This window comes from Sebastes umbrosus, chromosome 20, assembly GCF_015220745.1.
Source record: "Sebastes umbrosus isolate fSebUmb1 chromosome 20, fSebUmb1.pri, whole genome shotgun sequence".
In the NCBI taxonomy this organism is placed as follows: domain Eukaryota; kingdom Metazoa; phylum Chordata; class Actinopteri; order Perciformes; family Sebastidae; genus Sebastes; species Sebastes umbrosus.
The window spans coordinates 7,533,709-7,558,928 of NC_051288.1; the positions used below are offsets into that span (position 1 = coordinate 7,533,709).

General features: G+C 40.5%; 1 protein-coding gene across 4 annotated transcripts in view; it reads right to left on the reverse strand.

The window, feature by feature from the left end:
- Positions 1-25,220, reverse strand: part of ca10a (carbonic anhydrase Xa) — a 378,831-nt gene that overhangs the window by 15,513 nt on the left and 338,098 nt on the right. For all 4 annotated transcript variants that reach the window (XM_037754381.1, XM_037754379.1, XM_037754382.1 and 1 more), the window contains 2 exons: positions 17,717-17,902; positions 4,237-4,332 (listed from right to left, as the gene is read on the reverse strand). In XM_037754381.1, the coding sequence (XP_037610309.1) occupies positions 4,237-4,332; positions 17,717-17,902 (282 nt within the window). The remainder of the gene's footprint in view (positions 1-4,236; positions 4,333-17,716; positions 17,903-25,220) is intronic.

Genomic DNA, 25,220 nt, shown 5'->3' on the forward strand with positions numbered 1-25,220 from the left:
ATTAAAAATTTGATCTATAGAGCTTCTCTAGAGCAGCTTTAAAGTTATTGGTTTATGGCTTTACGCTGTAGAGAGCCCCTGTTCTGATAATCTCTCCTTTAACATAAAATGACAGCTATTGTGTGCACCTATGGGTCTGGAAGTAAAGGTGTTGTTCCTATTCTGCATAGAATATGTATTGTCTACATGATTTTATTGTATTTACTGTTTTTTTGTTTTTTTTAATAATTTCTATTAGGTCTGTCAAAGTTAACACATTACGCAAATTTGTGTTAACGCCAATAATTTCTTTAATGCAACTTAAGAGTTTTACAATTGGAGCAGGCTCAGTTTTAAAGCTAGAGTTATGGTAGTGTGACAGGCTTGCATGCTGGCTGCTCTGACTGTTATGAAATCACTTAATCATTATCTAGTTGAAGAAGGATGCGTGACAGAATATTTGCTATGTCCTCAAAATGACTGTCCAGAGGACACGTCTGCAGTTTTTCATGACTTAATGTCAGGGTATACCGACCTGTGTTCACTGCCATGTAGACTTTAATAAAGTTTATCAGATCCACAAAGCTTGAGTACATAAGCGTTTTTGCTCTTTATCTGTCTCCATATCTCCACCACATATTTGGCGTTGTCGGCTGGATTGGAAGAGACCGCCTCTGCTGTGTATCACACTGGCATCATATGAAACTAGAAAATCGAAGGTATCCATTGGTAATGTCACACTAGCTTGTCGTAAAAGGAGCTAAATAACGCTCCAAGTCTCAGCTTTCCAGTTATACCCAATTTATGCAACTCCAAGTTGTTTAGGGACTCCACTCATGGGTACCAATGAATACCCTTTTTCATTCACATCAAGGGACCCCTTTGAAATTGGCCATGCTAGTTTTTCCTCGCCAAAATGTAGCATATCTTTGTAGCGTTATTTAGCGTTCTTCCAAACATGCTAACATGACACGGCTGGTACCAATGGATTCGTTAGGCTTTTTAGTTTAATATGATACTTTCTAGCTCTAAAAATGAGCCTGCTACAGCCTCTCTAAAAAGTAAAGTCAGCCGAGGGCGCTGGCTCCCTCAAGGAGGGGAAGAGGTTAATGTCCGTTCAAGCCTTGGCAGTGTTTCAACTGTCTGAAAATGAACTGGACTTTTATATCCCAAAGCATGGACGCTGGAAAATTCTCCCGACTTCACTACCCTATTGTGTTCATAATATGTGTGGCACCTTTAAGCAGCAATAAATATATTTCTAAATAGCAAAACATAGTTAGTATCATATTCCAATTTCTTTCTTTGGCAGTTAAGCCTAACAGCCGTGCAGAGCTGCTGTTTCAGGGCCATTTCCTCAGGCTGTCATATACCCAAACCACACCTGCAGCTCTGCACTTCCAAAGCCCAGCTGCTCTCTCACACGTCCTCCGACACACTCTCCTGCCGGTTGGAGGGGGGAGTCGAGAAGGCTTGACCTAGGTCAGCATTTCCTCTGTCTCTTCAAGACTAAATGATGGCCCCTTTGACATTGGGGAGCTAATTAGCAGTTAGCAGGTGAACTTTTCAGCCTTTGGTACGCACAGTGCCGAGGACGTCAGCTGCCTCTCTGATCTCTGAGCCTCTCATTCAAGACGGAGACCTCTCATACACAACAAAGAGACAGGGGAGCACTGCCACCGCCGCTGACACAAAGCCAAGGAGCACATTGTTTCGCTCTTCAGGATAATTGGATCGCTAATTGTTTGCGAATCGTGAGTTCTTGAGTTGAACATTTAGGAGATTTTAGGTAAAGACACAGAGGGAGCAGGAGGGTGGAGGAGTGGGAGCACCGAGACCGCCGAACTGAAGGATAATTAAGCTCCTGACAGATCTCTCTTAAAAGGGACTGTTTGTAACTTCTTACACGTACAAATCAATCCGGGTCGGTGTCCCGTGCGCGCTCGCGTGTGGCTACGCTGTTCAGACTCAGACTCCAACACAAACTACACGGAAGCACCAAAACCGCAAAGTTATATCTAGTGAAGCCCGTCTTGCAAAACAGTGTTGGCCGCGGTTGGAGGACGCGGGGGAGACCGTAGTCTTGGTCTCCAGAGCCAGAGTCTCTGCTCCTCTGCCTGACTGCCTTCACTCACAGCTCGCTCCACCTCATGTGCATGCGCGCACACTACACACTGCAGAAGAGTTAGTTTAGCTCTGAGAATATCTAGTGAATGTACAGTGGACGTTTGTGCAAAAATAAATGCCTCAGCTCCTCCAGACCAACGGAGGTTTCTTGTGAAGTGACGGGGCTCCGCAACGAGTTACGTTATCGTCTCCGACCGCGTGCCGGTGTCTTCCGGAGGCTGTAGCAGGAAAAGCCAACACTAGGATCAGCATTGATTCATGGAGAGACCTTCGTCTGGTTAACATTACTGCCAAGCAGCTGAAATATAGAGTGATATTGGGGTTTTAGCTGATGTGTGTCGCCTCACTGTTTTGACGGATGCTCGCTCACATTCAGGTAGCGCGTGCACACGGGCGAGCGCGAGCAACAGGACGCTGACTTTCGTTGACTTAACGGGCGCAGGTGTCGCTGTTACAACCAATTTCTGATTCTTACAAACAGTCCTTTTAAACCAATATATGGCAAGATACAAACAAAGCCTGGTCTCACTCCTTCGGTGTCAAATACCAATGCTTGGTCAGCGTCTATGGAGGACGGAACCTGCCAAAATCAAAAATAAATCAATGAATAAATAAATAACTGGCGAGATAAATAAATAACTATGTCATTAGCATAGCAAAAATAATTTAGCTATTAATTGATTGATAAAATGTGACATAAATTTATATTGCTGTTTTAATTTGCTCATTAATTATTAATTTCATGTAAAAAGAAATGTGTAAAGAAATGGTTAAAGAAGAGAATACAGAAATAAATAAGTTTTGCGAAATAAATAAGAGGTGAAATGCAAAGGGAATATTGTGCAGAAATAAATAAAGACATAAATGCATACATACATTTAAAAATAAATGCAAAAATAAATAAATAAAAATAAATGCATAAATAAATAAAAATAAATAAATACATGAATAAATAAAAGGGAAAATTAAACAGAAGAGTAAATAAATAAGGCAATTAAGGCAGTAATATCTATTTATGTCACATTTTATTATTTCTATTTTATTTTTTACTACATTTAATGGCATTTATTTATTTATCGAGCCATTTATTTATTTTATTCCTTTATTTTTTTTATTGGCAGACTCCGTCCTCCGTAAGGGAGAGTGTCTGACATTCTGTGAATGAGTTTGTGTAAAACGTTTACATTTTCATGGAATTTGTCACTACTATAGGCTGTTTTCACAGAAGACATTTTGACATGTCACAGTAAGAAAACACAGGTGTAAATAATAAAGCAAATGGTGTCTGAATTCCATTTAGCTGCTTCAGTACACCTTTTCACAGCAGACTTGTCCTAACAAGAAGAGCAGGGAGAGAGCCATTGTTAATGTTATTAGTAACACCAGTGCTTTTTTTAACAAGTCAAAATTTCTGCTGTGAAAAAGGCCTTTTCTTTTTCTTACTTTCCTTTGAAATGAATAAGATGTGAGTTGTTGTTGCCAGGCTTCCCATCACACTTTAGGTCATGTAAACCTGCAGTGCGATGTTGCCATGGAGCCCGCCAGTGAGCTATGGGCTGCACCTGAGCCCTGCTTATTTAGTTATTTCCCCCCCCCCTAAAATACATATCAGCTGATTACTTTTGATAATGAATCTGATGATTATGAGGCAAGATCTCACCACAGAGAATTTACCACAAGGGGTCATGCTGATTCCAGCTGTGTATGTATGACATCTGTGCGTTAACTTTACTTTGTGATTGAGAGGATTGCAGGTTATGACAAAAAAAATTGCATCAATTGGGTTTAAATGGTTAATAATTTTAATATAAATGCTGTTCTATAAGGTTTTACATCCTAAGAAAGTTTGGGAACATTTGCATGAACACTTGGTCCACCTTTTAATTGTGTCAAGTCTGTACTGAACATAATGTTAAGCCACACCATTGTCGCTGGTGACTCAAATTCAGTATGTACAGACGGGTTTAGAAAACTCCTGTCCAATGCAAGGATTGTTATTCCGTTGGATTTCCAAGCTATAACCCATTACAAAATATCATCATAGCAGCTGCTGGATCATCTCAGAAAAAAAAAAAAAAGAGTCTTGTGAGTGATTACAGTGATTAAACATACAGTATGTATGAGACTTACCTTCATGAATATAGACACTACGACCAATCCATTGGGGCTTTTAGCAGCTTCTGTATAATTTGTATACAGCTCGTGATTGTAGTGGATCAGTTGAACCTGAAACATAAGAGAAAGAAGAATCAGAATCTTGCCAAATACATTTAACAAGTGCAACGTGTAAGATTTTGTCCGAATTTTAGTTTAAAACTAGCGCTGTCAAAGTTAACGTGATAAAAACGCGTTAAGGCAAATTCGTTTTAACGCCACTAATTTCTTTAACGCCACTTGCGCTTTTTGGGTTGTAACGGGCTTAGTTTTAAAGCTAAAGTGAAGACACTGACATCATATGAAACTAAACCTAAGGAATAGATCGGTACCAACCATGTCTTACTAGCTGGTTGCGAACGAGCCGGAATAACGCTCCAAACTTGTGCTACATTTTGGCGAGGAAAAACTGTCATGGCCATTTTCAAAGGGGTCTCTTGACCTCTGACCTCAAGATATGTGAATAAAAAATGGGTTCTATTGGTACCCACGAGTCTCCCCTTTACAGACATGCCCACTTTATGATAATCACATGCAGTGCATTGAGGTTATTGCATGCATAACTGCAATAGCCTCAGGAAAAGCTAAAATACAACAACATAAGGCTACTGTTTCAAAATCAATGAATACATTTATTGATGAGTACTCACATAAGAAAGTAGCACTATTAGAGCTCTATATTTTGAATTTATGAACAATTCTATATCATATCAGCAGGAGGAGGCGCGTAGAACGCAGCTGTCTGCGCTTTCAGCACATCTCTCGCTCTCTATTACAACCACGGAAAGCAAGCAGGCTAAGAAACCAATCGCTTGTGCTCAGTTTCAGTGCTACGGACAGCGCTGCACCAACACTCGCACCCTCTACACACTGCAGATTAACGACAACGACATTGATAAACAATGCACGTAATAGGTAAGTCAAATTGCATGCAGCAGTGGGAGTGAGTGACGGTGACTAGTATCATTTGGCTCGTTTGAAGTGCAAGTTTTGAGATAAAACACAGATACAATTCAGGCTTTTGTACATAGAAATATTATATCAGACTCCAAAAGTTACCCCCAGCCACTGCCCCCCCTACCCTCCCGCTTCTGTGGTCTATGGCAGGAATGATTTCACACACTTATCACAGCACGAGAGAGAGATGACAGACAAGACGATGGCAGAGGATTTGATGTCAAAGCGAGAAGCAAAAGCACCTATATGGCAATATTTTGGATTCAAACCCAATACTACAAGGGAACCATAATGTTAATGATGCAATCTGCACTGGGGATTACGCTGGCTGAATGGAGTTGCTACAGCGAACTGCTAACTGAAGGTCTGTCTCCTGGAGCTGCCGCTCCCCATGGATGTATTAAGACAACTGGATACAGTGTTGGAGGTGGGGCCCTGTTCATTCCTATGAAAGTTGCTCAGTGGTTGCTCTGCTGACTGGGGTCCCTAAACATTCCTGGAATTACATAAATTGTATGACTGGAAAGCTGAGAGTCTTGTGGATTCATGAGCCCAATTGTATTCATTGTGATTGTGATGAGCAGTGCCAGTTTTTCATCGCAAAAATTTAGCGTAAGTTTGGAGCGTTATTTAGCATTTTTGCGACAAGCTAGTATTATATGGTTGGTACCAATTCCTTAGGTTTTCTAGTTTCATATTATGCCAGTATCTTCACTCTAACTTTAAAACTGAGACCACTACAACCTAAAAATCGCTTGCCCAGTGGTGCATGAAGACAAACTGGCTCGACTTCCGACTGGAAAAGTACCCGGATCTTCCGGCGATCTTCCGCATCCATTGGGCCCGTGGAGCAGGCGCAGTAGCGTCCGCTCGGTCACATGGCTCGGTCACGGGGTCACAGCCGTCACGCTGTCGTCACGGCTTGCTAACTCCGCCCCCTCCCATTTAAATAAGGGGTATTCAAGTGCTTGTACTGGGAAGTTGATTCACCTCAAAAAAATGTATCTGATGAGTTACAGACGTCTCTTTCCCAATGTAAGTCTATGAGGAAAAAGTATTTTTGGGCCCAATGGCATCACGTGACGGACACGGAAGTTGCAGTACTGCCGTTTGGCCACTACAAAAGTTGGGATCAATGACCAGTGCTCTTCCTGGAGGGCTTGCCGCACCCCCTTTTCGTGTAAATATGAGTCATTGTTGCCATTTTAGATTTAATCCAATAAAGAAACCAACAAAATGCACACGGACCGTAGAGCCCCGGTTAGTGGCACAGCGACGCCACACGTGAAGATTATAAGATAGCAGTGTTATTTTGACCGGCTCTCAGACAGCCCTGCTGTCAGTATTTGGTTACCTGATGACTGTAAATTTAGATTGTATGGATCCAGTAGTAAAGGTAAAAAATGCTGTTTCTTTGGAATATGTGACCAGATCTGACACACTTCACCTTTACACATTATGATAGTGAGGCACAAGGTTGACTTCCAGATTGAGTACAAAATAGTGGAAACCTTGGACTTGAAAACCCCCCCCCTAGAAAATCTATATCTCATTCACCTAAATCCTTCCTCTCTGCTACATCATGTCAGATGATTTAAAAGGGAAAATCGATACGGGATCACATCTCTCCCATAGATTCGCAGAGACACTCGGAGTGTAATGGAGGGAGGTGGTGTTCGGAACATTTTTATACTCGGCGTAGATGTGGACAGAAATAATAAGAGGGACATAAAGAGGCGAGGGTTCTGTCATCATTTGATCCAAGGCCAGTGCTCTCTCCCAGGCTGAGGTGAGAGAGCAGCTAAACCATCTCCCAGCATGAGGTCAATGTTTCACTGAGGCAGATGCTCCATCCACTCCAGCTGTTCAATATTCCTGCCTTTTAATGATGTTTGGACGTGGGCAGGCGGTACCGCTCCACTTCCAACTCGTAAAAGTGGAAATTTGCTGAAAGAGGAGACCATGGTTTAAAACCTTTTCTTGACAAAAGGCCAATGAGCAGGAAGTTCAAAGCCAGCAGAGATGAATCCATCTGTATGTGCATTTTTAGAGTATATTTGCCTTTATTAGTGAGTACAGACACGACAGGAGATGGGGAGTGACGTGTATTGGGACGTTGTGGTTCACAGTCAGAACTTTAACCCCTGGAATATACGTATAATTTAAATGGTGGTGTTAGTCTTGGTAATACTGGTTGGTCAGTCCCTCTGGTTTTGGTCTGGCCGGGGTATGTTCAGGGTTCCTACACATTCCTACTGGAAAAGTATGGAATTTGATTTTAGTCATTTCCAGGTCTGGATAAGTATGGAAAAAAAGAAAAGAGAGTATGGAAAAACGTGTGTTTCCAGACTACTACTTATCTCAATGCTGAAAATGAGGAAGGGCGCCCACCGGCATTTAAAAAAACATTATATTTTTTTATTTTTAGAGGGCGACCAGTGCCGTCCAGAAGGTGGCGCCCTAGGTGACCGCCTATATGGCCTATATGGCCTATATGGCCTATGCCTATGCCCTGGATGCCTGACTTTTGAAAAGTTGTTACAAAAATGATAAACTTACCACTTCTCATTACCTAAATTAGCAAAACTTACAGCCAACTACAACAACCTAAAGCTTCTAATTCATTGCCTTTAGTCTGAAGTACTTCTATATTTTAATAGTAATAAACACAATGAACTGCTATCAATATAAAGGCAGTAAAGCACTTATTTCGAGCACAAAGGGGCGGTAATGATTTCCAGATCTTTCCCAAAAGGCTCTCATGCTTTCTCTTCCCACCTCCATAAACTTCTCATCCTCGCTCATTGGGCAACTGTACTGAAGGATATAAATAAACAAATGTAAGAAGAGAGTAATTATGAAATGCTCGATTGGGGGAAGCGCAGAGCGACAGAACGTCTATAAATGCAATCAAGGCGAGAGAGGAAGTGATTAGAGCCCTACGTTGATCTGATTAGATTTTTAGGTGAGAGCGGCAGAGGCAGCCAAAAGAACTCATCCGCACTCCCTCAATGACAAATTGCACAAAGTTTGCTGCTGGTGGGCAATAAAAGGCCAGAGTGGGCCGTAATAAAGTGAGAATGTCTGCCAAATGGAGGAGAAAAAAAAGGGCGAGATGCAGAGCAAACGAGGGAGAAAATAGAGGTCGTAATTAGATACAGAAACAGTTGAAGAAAGAGCAAACGAGAAGAGCTACCGCGCGTTGGCCGGGCCTGTGAGCCTGCAGCGCTACATCATTTATCACAGTGTCCCTTCAAACACACACACTCACACTAACCACTGAATACAGCCACACCCCCACACGTCGGAAAGGTACAGTCCATTAAGATTGAGCCATAACACTCTGTTCCTGGAGCCTATTGAACAGACTGTGATGATGACAGAGATGCAGACGGATCGGTAACACTTTAGAATAACCATAATTTATAAATGGCGAATTGATAGTTAATTAAACTTAGTTATTTTACTGTTAACAATGAAATAATTAATAATGTTTACTAATTATGAGTAATTTTACCAGTAGTTTTTGTAATATTAAATTATATATACAGTATGTATATATTTATAAATTCTATATTGCATAATGAGAGACTAATTACATTCTGATTACATCAGTAAACTATTTATTAACAATTTATTGTTGTACACAAAACATTTTAAATACTATATTAAGTATTTGTTAGTGATTACCAAATTATTTCAGAAATTGTTTGTAAAACATCTATAAACATTACATAGACAGATGGACCAGAAACCAATTATTAACCATCGACAAAGTATTAACTATCTTTAAAAAAAATAATGTTTATAGATGTTTTACAAAGTATTTATTAACAAGGTATCATAATCATCAGTTGTAACTTTATAATACTTATCCAAATTATGTTTATAGACGGTTTACAAACCAGTTATTAACCATTAACAAAGTGTTACAAATATATCTATGTAATGGTTAGAGATGTTTTACAAACAATTTCTTCAAGGTTTCTTTACGTGACATTTTTTTACTCTCGCGTTCTGTGAGGTAAAATCACTGTTTTTGTCAAGGGAGTCTGGTGGCTTTAAAGAGAGCTTTATAAAGGCTTCAGTTCACCGTAGGAAAGGGCTGTGTGACGGCGAGGTAAAGCGTCTGTGGACGGGAGCAGATAGAGACAACCCCTTCTGACCGGGAACTGAAGCCGTCATATCACTCCCTTCAAAGCCACCAGACTCCATTGACAAAAACAATCATTTTACCTCACAGAACACGGGAGTTGCCGGTCTACTGCTGCCTTGATCATTTAGTTTGTTTGTGTCTTTTTCCGGTCCGAAATAACCACCATCTAAGTTACTGTAGGTAATAAATTGACTATGGATAAGGATATATGTATCAACGTCATTATGCAGAAACCTACATCAGGTCACGTTGGAAAACTTTTTTTTTTCTAAGTATTTGGGAAAATAAAATTTTGACACGAAAAACGTATGTACTTTGACCAAAATTTGAGTGCTCGGATTTGAATACCTAAGGAACACCACTGGGAAGCTATATTAAGCTAAAAAAAAAAATAATGATAATAAATAAAACAGAGCGATGAGAGAACAAGGCAAAAGTGAGCATGGCTCGCATACTGACCCCTGCTAAAGTAGGGCCAAAGGTTTTGATCTTTTGGAAATATTTCAAAAATGTTGGGCACCCTGGACTTCTAACCCCCAAAAGGCACAACTAGGCCACACTGTCAACCATCATACCAAACTTGAAGTTCCTAAGTTAAATCGTTTTTTAGAGTTCTGCTCCGAAAACGAAAGTGTGACACACGAACGGACGGAAGGACGGAAGGACGGACACGCGTAGCGCTATATCCCCCCGACTACATTGTCACGGGGCTATAACAACTAAGTTTGATAGATTGATTTATTAGCCTCTTTAGCCATTGGAATAAATTCGTTCAAACAGCATTTCATGCTCATGTTGAACATCTTTGACCATTTTTATTAGTATTAAAAGGGTTCTATATATGTGAAATGGACTTTCTATGCTTCCTTCTGTGGAAGAAAACCCTCCAAAACAAGAAAAGACCAACATCCCCATACTAAAAACTTTCCATTGAAAGCAAAACACTAATGGCTCTTCAGTGTGACAGCAGCTCCTTGGGCAGTGCCACACAAGTTTTTTTTGGGTCTTCAGGGGGTTTCAGTCAGTTAAACCTGCAATGAAACCTGCATTGAAGCCACACTGAGCGGAAGGTGTTTGACACAACACTGAATTGGGTGTTAAAGGGTCACTTTTGCTTGGCTGGCCGGTGCTCTCTGGAGTGTGTGTGTGTGTCTGGGGGGGGGGTCATGACGGCCTCTTTATGGCTTGATGGCTGGCTTGGCCCCCCGGGGGGTTAGGGAAATATGAAGACAGCAAGTCGATAGCGGAGGAGAGGCGTTCAGCGCTGACGGTGAGAGGGGGCTTGAAAGCACTGGGCTGGAAATGACGCTCTCCATCTCAACGTCCATCCATCCGTCCTCCCTCCTTCAGATTAACTGGAGCGTAGATCCATAAAACTAACAAACGGACGAAGCCTGCTCGCCACACACACACCCGTCACACTCCGTTTATGCACACGCACAGCTACCTGATGTTTTATTTGAGTGTTTCACTGGCACGACAGGAACACTGCCAAAGCACTAGAAATCAACAGCTATTATCCCATCATCTGTGCTAATACTCAGCCACGCTACATTGGTAATTGAACATAATCCCAAATTTAGTTCATTCATGTTTATTTCAGCATGTTTGTTTTTCCTTCAGAACACGGCGTGCGGCGATGTTCTGATGCGATTCGAGCCCGAGATCCAACCACAATTAGGACGCCACGGTGCAGATGTGGGCGAAATGTGCTGTGAATAGTGATTAATGATAATTAGGAGGGAGAAGAGAAAATAAAAACAGAACAAGCTTCCTGCCATCAAAAAGCTCTGTGACCGATAATCTGCCGCAGTGATATTAACAGAATGTGATTTTTTTTTTTCTCCGTGTGTGTGACTGTGTTTCAAAAGAGGACATGCGAGGTGATTGGTCTGTGATTGATGGGGATTTATGATGTTTGGAACGGCTGCCTATGGCGAATCCTTCTCAAACACTTAACGAGATTTGTATTAAATATAGCTGAATCCTCTTTATAGCAACGAGCAGTGTCTCATTCAATTTATAGGGGCTAACTGTTCCATTTATTAGGTGTAATCCTAATTTAATAATAATAATTATATATATAAATATTTAAATAAATACAAAAATCAACTCTAGGAGACAAACACTAAACAAAGATGGAAATCCATGAATGAATAAAGAGAATCTAGTTGTTTTTTTGTATTGAAGTTGATTTTCGCTCCAATGTCAGCGTGTCCTTCAATGCACCAGCAACAAGTGTTTTCAGCGTAGTCGCCGTGTGACTTCAACAGAACTTTGACAAAAAAACAATGGTGATGAATTCCTCCCTGTGATGGATCACCTACGTTTCAGGTCTGTACAGCGGACTGAAATGAACACAGAGCAGTAGCTGCTTGGAAGGAAGGAAGGAAGGAAGGAAATCCATCTAAACACTCACATGGTATACTTGAGAAAATGATTAGCAGTAGTAGAAGTAAAGAACAATATATCAGTGTTAGAAGTTTATCAGCTTTTGTGAGGGTCAAATCGGACTGTATAGATGAAAGTTTGTGGTTTTTAAAAAGCAGTTTTGACCTGACTTATTGCAACTCTGAGGACTTGTTTTTTTTTTTATCAGCGGATGATAGGATGGCTGAGTGTTCTTTGAGAGTATAAAAACATGAGCCGACCTGGTGATGGAATAATATTTGGAATATTTTAGCACTTATTAAAAGACCAAGGTGTTTCATTTTCAGATTAGACTGGGAAGCAGCTCCAAGGAACACACACACACAGCATAAATTAACCCCCAGGTACTTGAATGTTTTGTGTGGTATCAGCCAGCCAGCCAACACACTAGGGCTGTGTATTGGCAAGAATCTGGTGATACGATGCGTATCATGATACAGGGGTTACGATTCAATATATAGCGATATATTGCGATACTGTAAGCAAGGCGATATATTGTGATTTTTTAAATATAATTTTAGGAAAACTGTTGTAGTATAAAGAACACACCATCATCTGCATAAAACAACACATTCTGACTCCTAACTTATCAAATACCGCCGTTTGGTAAGTGCCCCTCAGCATCGGAGACGGACGCACGGAGGCACCCTTTAGCAACAGTATGTGATGAACCGGGCTTTCAACATAAAGGGGTGGATGGGTCAAACAAACCCACCACTTTCAACCAGGAGGCCGGTGATCGTGTTCCGTGTGAAACTGAAAGTAATGTTGACTTATTTTGCACATCAGTCTTTAGTCACATGACTCTTAGGTATCGTCAGTCCTGCGAGTCACGTGAGTCGCTAGTCTCACGTCAACCACGACTGTTTCCTAACCCTACCTAAGTGGTTGGGTTGCCTAAACCTAACTTCCTGTGAAAACAGAAGTTTATTTTTGAAAGTTCACTATGCATGTAACGAGCGTCTTTTGACACGCCGTCCTCTGGTCCGTCCAAAGGTAACACAAGAGGGGTACCCCGTGCGTTGGTCTCCGATGCCGGGGGGCACTGATCAAGCGGCTGTATTTGACCAGTTGGGAGTGAGAATGTGTTGGATAAAATGATGTATGTATATATATATATATATACACATATATAATACATATATACATATACATATACATACATATACATACATCTATACGCGCTCAATTGATGTGCAGATCTGAGCTAGGACTACAGGCATGTACAGTATGTTCTTCTCAAATCTTTAATAAACAGTTGCATAGCTAAGATGTCTGAGTGAACTGCTGGCATATATGTTCATTAGCATACTTGTACCCACATGTCAGGAGCTGATAATAAATCATATGAATATAAATGCATGTGTGGATTAGATAAGGCAGCGAATAACATCAATGCACTGGTTAATCCTAACAAAGTCTATGTACTATAGTCATATATTTGAATATGTTGATGATATGTATGCGTATGCATGTTTGTGTGTTTTATTGTTTTTTTTTAACGTATGGATTCTGATCTTTTACTACTGTGGACCATGGTGTGCAATACAACTGAACAGAACACGCACACACAGACACACACAGAGACACAAAAAGGCACCATGAGTTAGGAGACATAAAGGGGTGATTTAAAGACGAAAGCTTTGGAGAGCTAATTCACACACATTCACTCGCACGCACGCACGCACGCACGCACGCACGCACGCACGCACGCACGCACGCACACACACACACACACACACACACACTACCCCCATCCTCCCACGGGCTGCCATTACAGAAGGATGCTTTGCTTTAAAAAAAAGTTGTAATATTTCTCTCTTTGTTCACGTTTCAAGGACATGCACAGCCACCACTCATCTGCAGATGGGGGCGAGAGGGAACCGGAGCGAGTGAGAGAAAGAGAGAGAGAGAGAGAGACAGAGAGAGAGAAAGAGAGAGAGAGAGAATTTTCTGCATTTTCGATTATGAAACATCTTATTGGACCTTGAAGGCACGGCTTTGGCTCAGAGAGAGGCTGGGGTAGGCTATCGGGGGAGGCGGCGGGGGATGAGGAGGATGTTTTCTAGATGCTGTTTCACTCAGAAACAGTTGTTTGAGCGAGGAGAACATGGCAAAAGGGAATGGTGCTGTTAACAAAAAACACATCTGTTTGCAGCCTTTCCTGGCCTTGTTTTCCCCGTGGTTTGATATAGCTTCAACTATCTGTTGATCTTAGCAGGTAGAGTTAGTGCTCCTATTGTTAACCCCTCAAATAGAGTTTGGACCGCATGCCGTCAATCATGTATGTGGCTTTGTTTCGATAAGAGGGGAGGGGACAATGAAGAAACTACAACAACACAAACTTATAATAAAATTGATACTGGTGCTTTCCATAAGTCTGCTTCTGCGTCCCTGAACATGACATTTTATATAAAAAATAATAATAATAAAAATAAAGGTTTTCGTCACCTAAAATCAATTCATTTCCGAAGATTCTATGGAAGTCTGTGAGTGCAAATATTCCATTGAATCATTTAATGAAATACAATTTTAATTTTCAATTTGTGTGCCTATGCTGTATGATAAAATCACAATAAAGACAAATTTAACAAATTTTCAGGTCATTTCATTCATTTCATGCCAAAATGAAAAAAGAAAGCTCCACGGAATAAGAAAAAAATATATTTTCAGTGTACTCTGTGTGTTGCATTTAGGGGATCTATTTGCAGAAATGGAATATAATATTAATAAGTTAATAAGAATCGCATTTTTTTTTTTTTTTTTTTTTTTTTACCTTAGAATGAGCCGAATATATATATAGAATATATCTACATAGGGAGCGGGTCCTCTTCACGGAGCCGGCCGCCATGTTTCTACAGTAGCCCAGAACGGACAAACCAAACACTGGCTCTAGATAGGACCATTCACTTTTTTGCGTCGGTTACCATAGTTTTCCTACATGCTTGGCACGGGGGAGAAGTTTCAGTTGGTTGCAATCTGCAACCTCACCGCTAGATGTCGCCAAATCCCACACACTGCACCTTTAAGTATAAAGGTCTTTTTAAATTAGCCTTTTGGCTAACACTGCCACATTTACAGGGATGATGATTAATGTGCATTGTCTCTGTAATAAATAAATAAATAAATAAATAATTGGAAGACAATGTGCAATCTTAATGTAAAAATGAAATTTCACATCGTCACCTGTAAATCAAAATATTAAAGCTAGGGTTGGTAATTTATTTTAGAAACTTTTTTTTGTTATATATGTTAAAATTCTCTTCACAGTCCAACAGCAACCAATAAATCAAATGCTCTAACAAAAAAGAAAAAGAAAAAAAATATGGTTTCTCTGGGTGTCGCAGGACCGTAATAAGCCCGTCCAATCATTTCATTCAGCCCGAGTGAAATGATTGGACGGCCTACTTGCCTGTCTACCTGTCTACTTTACTTACTTACTTATGATATGTTAAAGTTCATGATGCTAATTTTTGGGGGAGTGGCTTTGGGGAGGCCTGAGGCAACGGACTGTCAATGTTGCCGACTTGGCGACTTTCTCACTAGACTTAGCGACTTTTGGAGCTAGTGATGCTAGCTACTTTCATTGGAAAAGAGATGGCAACACTGGGCTGTTTTTTTTTTTAATCTAGCGTAGTCTTGCTGGTTTCTCCGATATTACCTACCCAAGCTTTAATTTAATGATTTTTCCTTAAACACTCACAGGGTGAACATTTATTCATTTTTTTAGCCCTAGCTGAAGAGATTCCTGTCAGGCTGTGTACAGCCAATAGTGGCAAAACCCAGGGCAAAAGAAATTGCATAGTCATATGAAGACAATGATATAATTTCCTCTAATTTTTTTTGTCTGGGCATTTGGGATTTTTAGCAACCTTCGGGGAGTTTACATTCTACAATTAAAAGGCACACACATGGCGAGTATTTTAAAAAGCATGTCCATCTCCAGTGGAAATGACTTGCACCAACTCTTTCCCCCTCTGTTGCCTGCCTTAGGGGATGCTGTGTGCAACGTGGCAACGGTGTGACATCACATTTCAGATTATCAGCTGCAAATCTCTTCAGAGCTTCTCTAGTCGGCTCTGAAGATCTCCTCCAACACAGTGTTAACTCCCAAAATGGTAAATCAGTGAAGGCAGGGGTGAAATAAAACATGAAGCCCTAGAGGGAGCCTTGATATACTGTAGTGTGTGTGTGTGTGCGCACGAGGTGTCCTTCCAGGCTCGGGTTACAGCTCTCTCCACCCCGAAGGACACAGTAAACACTTGTTTTATTGTGATTTGAATATCAGCTCTCAGACTCTTGAGGGAGGACAAATGATTATCATTAATTATAATAAATTTGCCTGTCAAGACTGCAATTATTTTGTTGCCACACAAATTGGTTATTCATATAATGGCGGCGGTGAAATGCAGCGACGTGAGTGACTCATGATTTTGTTGAACAATCAAAGCCGGGGAAGCTAATTGTTTCACTCGTCAAAATTTTTTTTAAATGGCAGAGTGCGACAGCGGGGTGTTCATGCGCAAGTGTGCCGGAGTGTGTGTGTGTGTGTGAGAGAGTTAAACGCTTAGCTTGTCATCTCCGAGACAAGTTTGTTCCTGCTGAAAGCGCTGATGCAAATCGCAGCCATCATGTGAAAACTCGTTTAGATCGTCGCATGGTTCTCTGCGGATTGGGGGAAAATCTGGCTCCTTTAGGTGTGAAAACCTCTTCTTCCACTGAATTAACTAACAAAATGCCTGATGGAGTGGCTGAAAGCCAAGATACTTGAAAAGTAGATTCAAGGTTTTCGCCCATCAAGGACCAATTTATGGGTATAAGGTAAGGTTTTGCAGATAAAAATAAAAATGTAAAATCATTTAATTCAAAGCTTATTTTGATTATTTGTAGGGTAACCGTTGCACGTATAAGGGTGGTCTTCAAGAATAATGCAGATAATGACTTTATTAATATGTTTCCAACCTGTTCTTTCTCGCCAAATACCAACGCTTGGTCAGTGGCCCTTTTCCTAAACCTAACCAAGCAGTTTTGTTGCCTAAACTTAACCAAGTGAATCAAGTTAACCTATGTTGGAAGTTTATTTTGAAAAGACAATGTATGCATGTAATGAGCGGAAACTATATTTCCTGTAAACATGGAAGTTTATTTTGAAAAGACACTACGCATGTTACGAGCCGAAACTGTAACTTTCCTGTGAACACTGAAGTTTATTTTGAAAAGACACTATACATGTAACAAGCAGAAGCTGTTTGTTTCATGTGAACACGGACGTTTATTTTGAAAAGAAACTGTATGCATGTAACGAGCAGAAACTGTACCTTTCCTGTGAACACGGAAGTCCATTTTGAAAAATCACTACGCTTGTAACGAGCAGAAACTGTAAGTTTCCTGGGAACATGGAAGTTTATTTTGAAAAGACACTGTATGCATGTAACGAGCGGAAACTCTACGTTTCCTGTGAACATGGAAGTTTATTTTGAAAAGACACTAAGCATGCGACGAGCATAATCTGTATGTTTCCTGTGTACAAAAAAGTTTATATTGAAAAGACACTGTATGCATATAACATCGGAAACTGACATGCTGTCCTTGACATAGTCATAGTTTGAAGCGTAAGGCCACTGACCAAGCGGAGGTATTTGACGAGTTGGGAGTGAGAATGTGTTGGTATTAAATTGAAATATGCTCCGGACAGCATTTTAGCCATTGATGAATTACAGGAGCTGTTTCTTAATAGAAGGATATTAAGCCATCAATTTATTTAAATTAAATTAATATTAGTATAAATATTAAGATGAATTAAGTAACAATAATTGGTATTTTGGCCACTTGAGTGCGTCTGTTCTCTCCACTGGTTCTTTATTATGGTGACAACAGTCTGTTTACTGCAGTTCTCTTGTAATTCACACATACCTCTCCAGAGAAGGCCTGTCCGTTCAGCAGGTGTTCGGAGCCCTGGCCGTCCTCGCTGCCAAAGTGTAGCCGGATCTCCTCCAGACGATGGCTGTACGTCATTGGCCCCCCAGAGATGTTAACCAGATGCTCCTTTTCCAATCGCAGAGAGACGTGACGGCCCGTGTTGTACATCGTCCCTCCCACCTGGAGTAGAGCAGATGAGGCACAATTGATTACACAAGGACACAATCATGTTCCCAACAGGAAACATATAGTGCAGTACATATTCAAACCATCAAATTTCAAAATAAAAGCCCTAACAGATCTAACAAATGTAGCGTCACGAAGAGCTCCAGAATAAATAAATGATGAGCATTATTGCTCCAGACTGCAACTGGGCCTCATATGACATATAGTATACTGAGAAACAGGAAGAAAGAGAGATTTGGGTGGTGTAATGTTCTATGGGGGGATACTATTTTTATGGTCTCTGTGTAACAGGGGCACAAGGTGACTCCCTGTATATAAGAAGTGGACGTAGTCATCGTAACATCACTCATTGGTTTGTGGACTACGGTTTTGAAGCCTCGAGTTCATCATTTTGGCCGTCGCCATCTAGTTTTTTTGCAACTAGAAGTAAAATGAGAGGGTGGAGCTAAGTACAACAAAAATTTCTAGGCGACCAAAAAGAACTGAAAAAACACCGTGAAAGGGTTAAAGTTCCAAGACAAAAACACAGACAACTCCCAGACCGGACACCACCATGGTAAAGACCTGTCAATCACAAGGTAGCCATGCCATAAAGCATCCCCTGCTTTACGGTCTATTTGACTCTAAATGGGACCATAATTTACTAAATGAACATCATGCTGTATTGAAGAAGACTTGAAACTAGCGATTGAGACCATAAACTCATGTTTACAATGTTTACTGAGGTAATAAATCAAAGTGAGAATAGGGTCATTTTCTCATAGACAGACTTCTTTTTGCAACCAGAGGAGTCGCCCCCTTCTGGCTATTAGAAAGAATGCAAGTTTAAGGCACTTCTGCATTGGCTTCACGTCTTTTTGTTTACTTGGTTAGCTTTTGGCAACAAAAGTACTTGGTTAGGTTTAGGAAAAGATCGTGGTTTGGGTTAAAATAAGTACAGCATGTTTATTACGTAACTGGTGTTACTAAAGTACGCAAGTTACGTAACAAAACTACAGTAAATTAAGTCAACGTTGACTTGGTTTCACACGGGATATGAACCCTGTGTGTAGCATATGGATGAGATCCAACTCTGTCTATAAAAAAAGAAAGACATTGAATCATTTGATCACATTTTGGAGGGCACATACTTGATTCCAGTAAACGAAGTGTTAAATTATTGTATCACAGAGAAGTTGTAAAAATGCGGCTTGAAAATAAACCATAAAAAATTACATTACGCTTCAGTGAAAAGATCTGCTGATACATTCCGTATGAACATTGTTGCAATTCTGTTACGTTCATTAATTTCTTAACTTCATTTCCTATTATGTCGATTAAAATTGATTCCGGTTGGCATTACCTTTCTTTCTACAGGTGTTTGCTGTTGTATATTAGTAGTATGCAAACATCATTTTCAGGAGACAGTGTTGTGAGAACATAAACTCATTGCTCAAATAATATATTTAGTTGGGAAATGTGTAAAATAATTAGTTTATCTCAAAACATCTTTTTTTACTGCAGGTTTATCTGCTACCATTATGCAAGAAAACTCTGAAAAACTTACACCAGACTACATGAAAGACTAAAATCTTTTTTAAACCTGAAGTTGTGGGACAATAATTACTGAAGGCTATATTGCTGTATTCTCTCTAGTCAGTCTTCTGGTTAACTTGACAGAGCGGTGAATCATTTGTTTAGTAAGAGCCTTAAAAAAAAGAAAAAAAAAAAGAAACAACTGAGGAAAATGAGATTCTCTTGAAGTCTTTTTCAAGCTTTGGTTCCAATAATAAGGAGATGCCGTTGTCTCGCGTCTTTGACAGCTTTGAGTTTTCGTTGAAGGCTGTATCATCATCAACAGAGCTTATGCAGGAACAGTCCTGAGGGCTTTATTTAATTAGGCAGCGATCTGAGCAGGAGGGAGAGACGATATTGTAAACTGCAACAACGCTTCAGACAGACAAAAGAGAGAGTGGAGCCTCGAGCGAAAAGAAAGGACAGGTAAAGATGTAAAAAAAAAGAGAGCTTGAAATCACAGCTCACAATCGATACATTGAGCGTTTTTAGGGGAAACGCGGTATTACAAAAGCCTTGAATAACGATCTTTATCGGTAGCTCCGTTTATTTATTTATAACGGAGGAGTTGTTTCAAAGGGAAGCATTGATATTCATGCCACGACTTTCGGGGTGGACTTCCATCGCTCTTATCTGCCTCTTTCTCTTCTCTCCTCTTTCCACTCCCTTTGCTTTCCCTCCTCCTCTCCCGCTCCCTCATTCCTTTTACCACTCGCTTTCAAAATGATCACCCCGCTCCCCTACCCCTCCAATTCCCAAAGAAAGAAAGTCTGCCCACACATTGTAAATATTTTATAGAAGCTCTGAAAAAAAAAAAAATCAATGATTTTGAAAGGAGAAAGAGAGGAGGAAGAGGGAGCGATGCAAAGAGGAGATAAGTACGGGGAGGTGTGTCGGATTTAGTGCCCCGGAGAGGGTGAAGGTAGAGTGAAGGGAAGTCTTTTTAGGTTTCCTGGCAAGACGACGACGAGGGTTGAGGTAAGACCCATGAAAAGGCCAGAAAAAAATCTCATCTCTCTCAAGACCTCCTTTGGCTATTATTCATGAGGCAGAAGTGATGAGAGGTCTGCGGACTCTCCTAAAACATCAGAAATGAGGAGTGTCCGGCAGGCTGGTAATGAAGGACGTCGTGAGATAATATGATATAAATATGCAGTGGTTGCTAAGATTTAGGATTACATTACATAGCCCAAAGCATGTTTATACCCAAACATTACACCCAGAATTATTACATGGCTGTATTGAATACTCGATTCGCATTTGTCAATCACGGCGTTCTGCGGTCTGTAATGTCTTTATAACGGACCGTTGCTATGTATAACAGACCGGTTGCTATGTATAACAGACCGGTATAACAGACCGTTGCTTTGTATAACAGACCGGTATAACAGACCGCTGCTATGTATAACAGACTGTTGCTGTGTATAACAGACCGGTATAACAGACCGTTGCTATGTATAACAGACCGTTGCTATGTATAACAGACCGGTATAACAGACCGGTATAACAGACTGGTATAACAGACCGTTGCTATGTATAACAGACCGGTATAACAGACCACTGCTACGTATGACAGACCGGTATAACAGACCGTTGCTATGTATAACAGACCGTTGCTTTGTATAACAGACCGGTATAACAGACCGGTATAACAGACCGCTGCTATGTATAACAGACTGTTGCTGTGTATAACAGACCGGTATAACAGACCGTTGCTATGTATAACAGACTGTTGCTATGTATAACAGACCGGTATAACAGACCGTTGCTATGTATAACAGACCGGTATAACAGACCACTGCTATGTATGACAGACCGGTATAACAGACCGTTGCTTTGTATAACAGACCGGTATAACAGACCACTGCTATGTATAACAGACTGTTGCTGTGTATAACAGACCGGTATAACAGACCGTTGCTATGTATAACAGACTGTTGCTATGTATAACAGACCGGTATAACAGACCGGTATAACAGACCGTTGCTTTGTATAACAGACCGGTATAACAGACCACTGCTATGTATGACAGACCGTTGCTATGTATAACAGACTGTTGCTGTGTACAACAAACCGGTATAACAGACCGCTGCAATGTATAACAGACCGTTGCTGTGCATAAAAAAGACCGGCATAACAGACCGTTGCTATGTATAACTGACCGTTGCTATGTATAACAGACTGTTGCTGTGTATAACAGACCGGTATAACAGACCATTGCTATGCATAACAGACCGCTGCTATGTATAACAGACCGCTGCTATGTATAACAGACCGTTGCTATGTGTGACAGACCGTTGCTATGGGCGCAGCTCTGATGTTGGATTCTGGAGGACCGTTTTTGTGTCAAATTATTGATTTCTTAAGTAAGTAGCCGTGTAATAAACGGAATAATGTACAGCTAGCGGGTCATTGTTGTGGAAGAAACCCCTTCAGGGCGATGAGAGACCTCTCTGCTTTTTTGAGTTTTGATGCCTTTTCACAACATTAACCAACGTATTACAACGTTAACCGCGACTGTTTCGCAACGTTAACCACGTGCGAACCTTCAGCGTCAAGATGCTAAGCTTTAAGGCTGCCCGAGCGGCAAAATATGAGGAGTATAGGGATGAGATCAGGTTGGAGTTACAATGACATTTCGCAAGGCTTCTCTCGGTGTAGTTACAATAACACGCAATCTCCCAGTCTCAATCTCCTCAACAGTCAGTCAGAACTAAAAGAAGCCTTTTGGATGAGAAACAAAAATGTCTTCAAGACTTTAAGTCCAGATGCACTTCTGGATATAACTTCACACTCAGTTGCTCTCAGTTCCTGACAGATAACAGTTGTGAGAGACGGCTACTAGTGGTTTCTTATCAGGTAAACCTAAACATAGGTTTGCTCCCATTCAGCCAAGAGCTTTAGTGAGGTGCAACAGTGATGGGTGATAAGGAGAAGACCTTCCCTAAGCTGTTACCACAAAGTTGGAAGCACATATTGTCTATCATTTTCACCGTTTTAGACAATATATACCTCCAAAAGGGGTCTTGTAATGAAAAACAGAGCAACTAGTGGGCAAAAGTATGTGGACGCTTACGCCACATGGCACATTTTTGAAGCACAAACATGAGAAAGAACATCTGGAATCCTCCTGCCTTGCATCTATTATTTCATGTGACTGCTGCATACAGCACAACAATGTACACTCGCTGCACAGGATGACAGTTTTTTCTTTTCCCCAGCCAATATCTGTTGTTCAGGTTGATTGCTCATGTCAGGGTAAATGGCTATAGAGGCTGTCTGGTATGGGCGCGGGTAGTGAGGTGTGGTTGGAATGACAGCGGCAAAGGGGAGTAATCGCGTTTGTCTTACAGTGAAAGTGAGATACAGAGCAGCCGCTAAGAGCTTATGTACAGTAAAAAAAAAAAAAGCGGCTCCTTTTCTAATTGGTATTTCTTTCATCTCCCGGGATCGATAATCCCCGGCTAGTGGAGTGAAGTACTCACAGCAGCAAAATAAGAACATGAAATCATAGTAGAAACTCTGCTGGAAAATACTGAGGGGAAGAAAAAAGACTAAGAAGCTGATGCAATCTTATATACAGTATGCAAATGGTGGCGATTTTTGGAGAGGAAAAACAAAAACTCAGCTGGAGCACAAAAGCACTTTGTGGAAAGAGAATAAAAAACATTAAAACCATTCATATTACAAAGTGAAATTGTGACTTCTTCTGAGACGGGGGTTGAAAGAGATCACACTTAGCTTAGCCAGCTGGTGGGAGCCAGACTTGAAGAATAAATGAATACACACTTAACATATAAAACTTGCTTACTTCATTTCATTTTTTCATGTTTTCCGCTGCAACACTTAGCAAACAAAGTCAATGCGGTGGAAAGGTTGCAAACAAAGCAAAGGCTCTTATATTCTCAATCTGCTTCCTCATTATTCTTCGGAGTCTCGACACTTTCGGGCGTAGTAGTGAAGTAATTATTACACGCGGTTGTGTTGGTTGTGTAGTTTTTCCATTCTCTGTGCTGAATGTGTTTTCTGAAAATCACTGATTTTTCACTCCATTCATGAAAATAGATAAGCAGAGAGGACTATCATGCATTGCTTCGATATTAGGCTGCGATAAACGCGGCAATTTATGAAAAAAACACTCACAGCTGTCCAACTCATCTCATGTCTCAACATTATGCTATTTCACTGATTATACTGTCTCCGCTTTTATACTAATGGCTTCATCAGAAAAATACACTCCAGTCTTTTGTTGACAGTAATGCCATAAACAAATGACGTAGTTCAACTCATGATAGTATGCTGTACATGAATGTAATCATATGTTCTAAAATTGAAGGTTTTTGGTCGTTCAAGCTGTCACAGAGCTCCATTGTTTGCCCAAAAAAACACATCAATGAGCTTCACTGTTGCACTGAGTGACAAGTTCCTTCATCACTACGAACACACACACTGTAGTATATTCTGACTCAATCCCACACACACATCGTCCTAGCAACGGTGCTAAATTATCAAAAACCGGAGCATTGATAAGCTACAAATGATAGAAGATAACTACGACAACTACTATCATTACTTTAAGTGCAATAAAACTTTTGCGAATAAAATGCCAATACTTTATCAATACACCTGCTCAACAAGCATAAACATGTAAACATGTAGAAAAATTATATTTCAATCTGCTCTGTCTGCAGCCTCTCATCCACCGCCATTACGTTTAACTCGGCTTATAGCGAATTGTTAAAAACAAGCTAAAACTAAGGCTGTCTGTATGTTGCCTGACTGTTTAGCTTAGTTTGCCACGTATCTTAAATTGGTTTAAGATACGTGGCAAAGGTGGCAGAGGTTTTTGGTCATTCAAGCCGTCATAGAGCTCCATTGTTTGTCCAAAAACATATCAATGAGCCTCACTGTTGCACTGGGTGACATGTTCCTTCATCACCATGAAAACACACACTGTAGTATATTCTGACTCAATCCCACATACGCCGTCCTGCTTAGGGATGGGTACCGAAACCCGGTATTAAATGGGCACCGGTGCAAAATTATCAAAAAACGGAGTATTGATAAGCTACAAACGATAGAAGATAACTATGACTACTACTATCGTTACTGTAAGTGCAATAAAACCTCCGCAAATAAAAAGCTGTTACTTTAGACACCTGCTCAAAAAGCAAAAACATGACGTAAACATGTATAAAAAATATATTTTAATCTGCTCATCCACCGTCACTTTGTTTTACACAAGCACAGCGCACGACAGTAGCTTGGCAAATAACAAATTGTTACAAACAAGTTAAAATTAAGGCTGTCTGTATGTAGTCTGACTGTTTAGCTTAGTTTGCCACGTGTCTTAAATTCTGATGAGTTCTGGTGGCTGAGACAAAGCGGCCCTTCCTCTCTACCAGCGGTACCTGGTACCTGGTTGCTGCTCCAAAACAACATTTAGTTACATTTCAAATATAAATACATTCCAATCCTGATCTGAATGTATTCGTTTTTTTAATTGGTATATTAAAAAGCAATTATTTAGTAATGAAAAAGAACTGATAAGAGTATCAATAAAGAACCGAACCCATACGGAGTATCGATAAAATCCTAACGATACCCATCCCTGCCTCAAATACTCACTAAAGCACCAAATGTGAATTAATCCACCGCTGAAAATAGTCCCCAACAAATGTGCTATTTCCTCCTGTTTGAATAAAAACTAGAGTTTGCAGATGTTTCAGGAAATTACTGAACCTTTGCACACCAAATC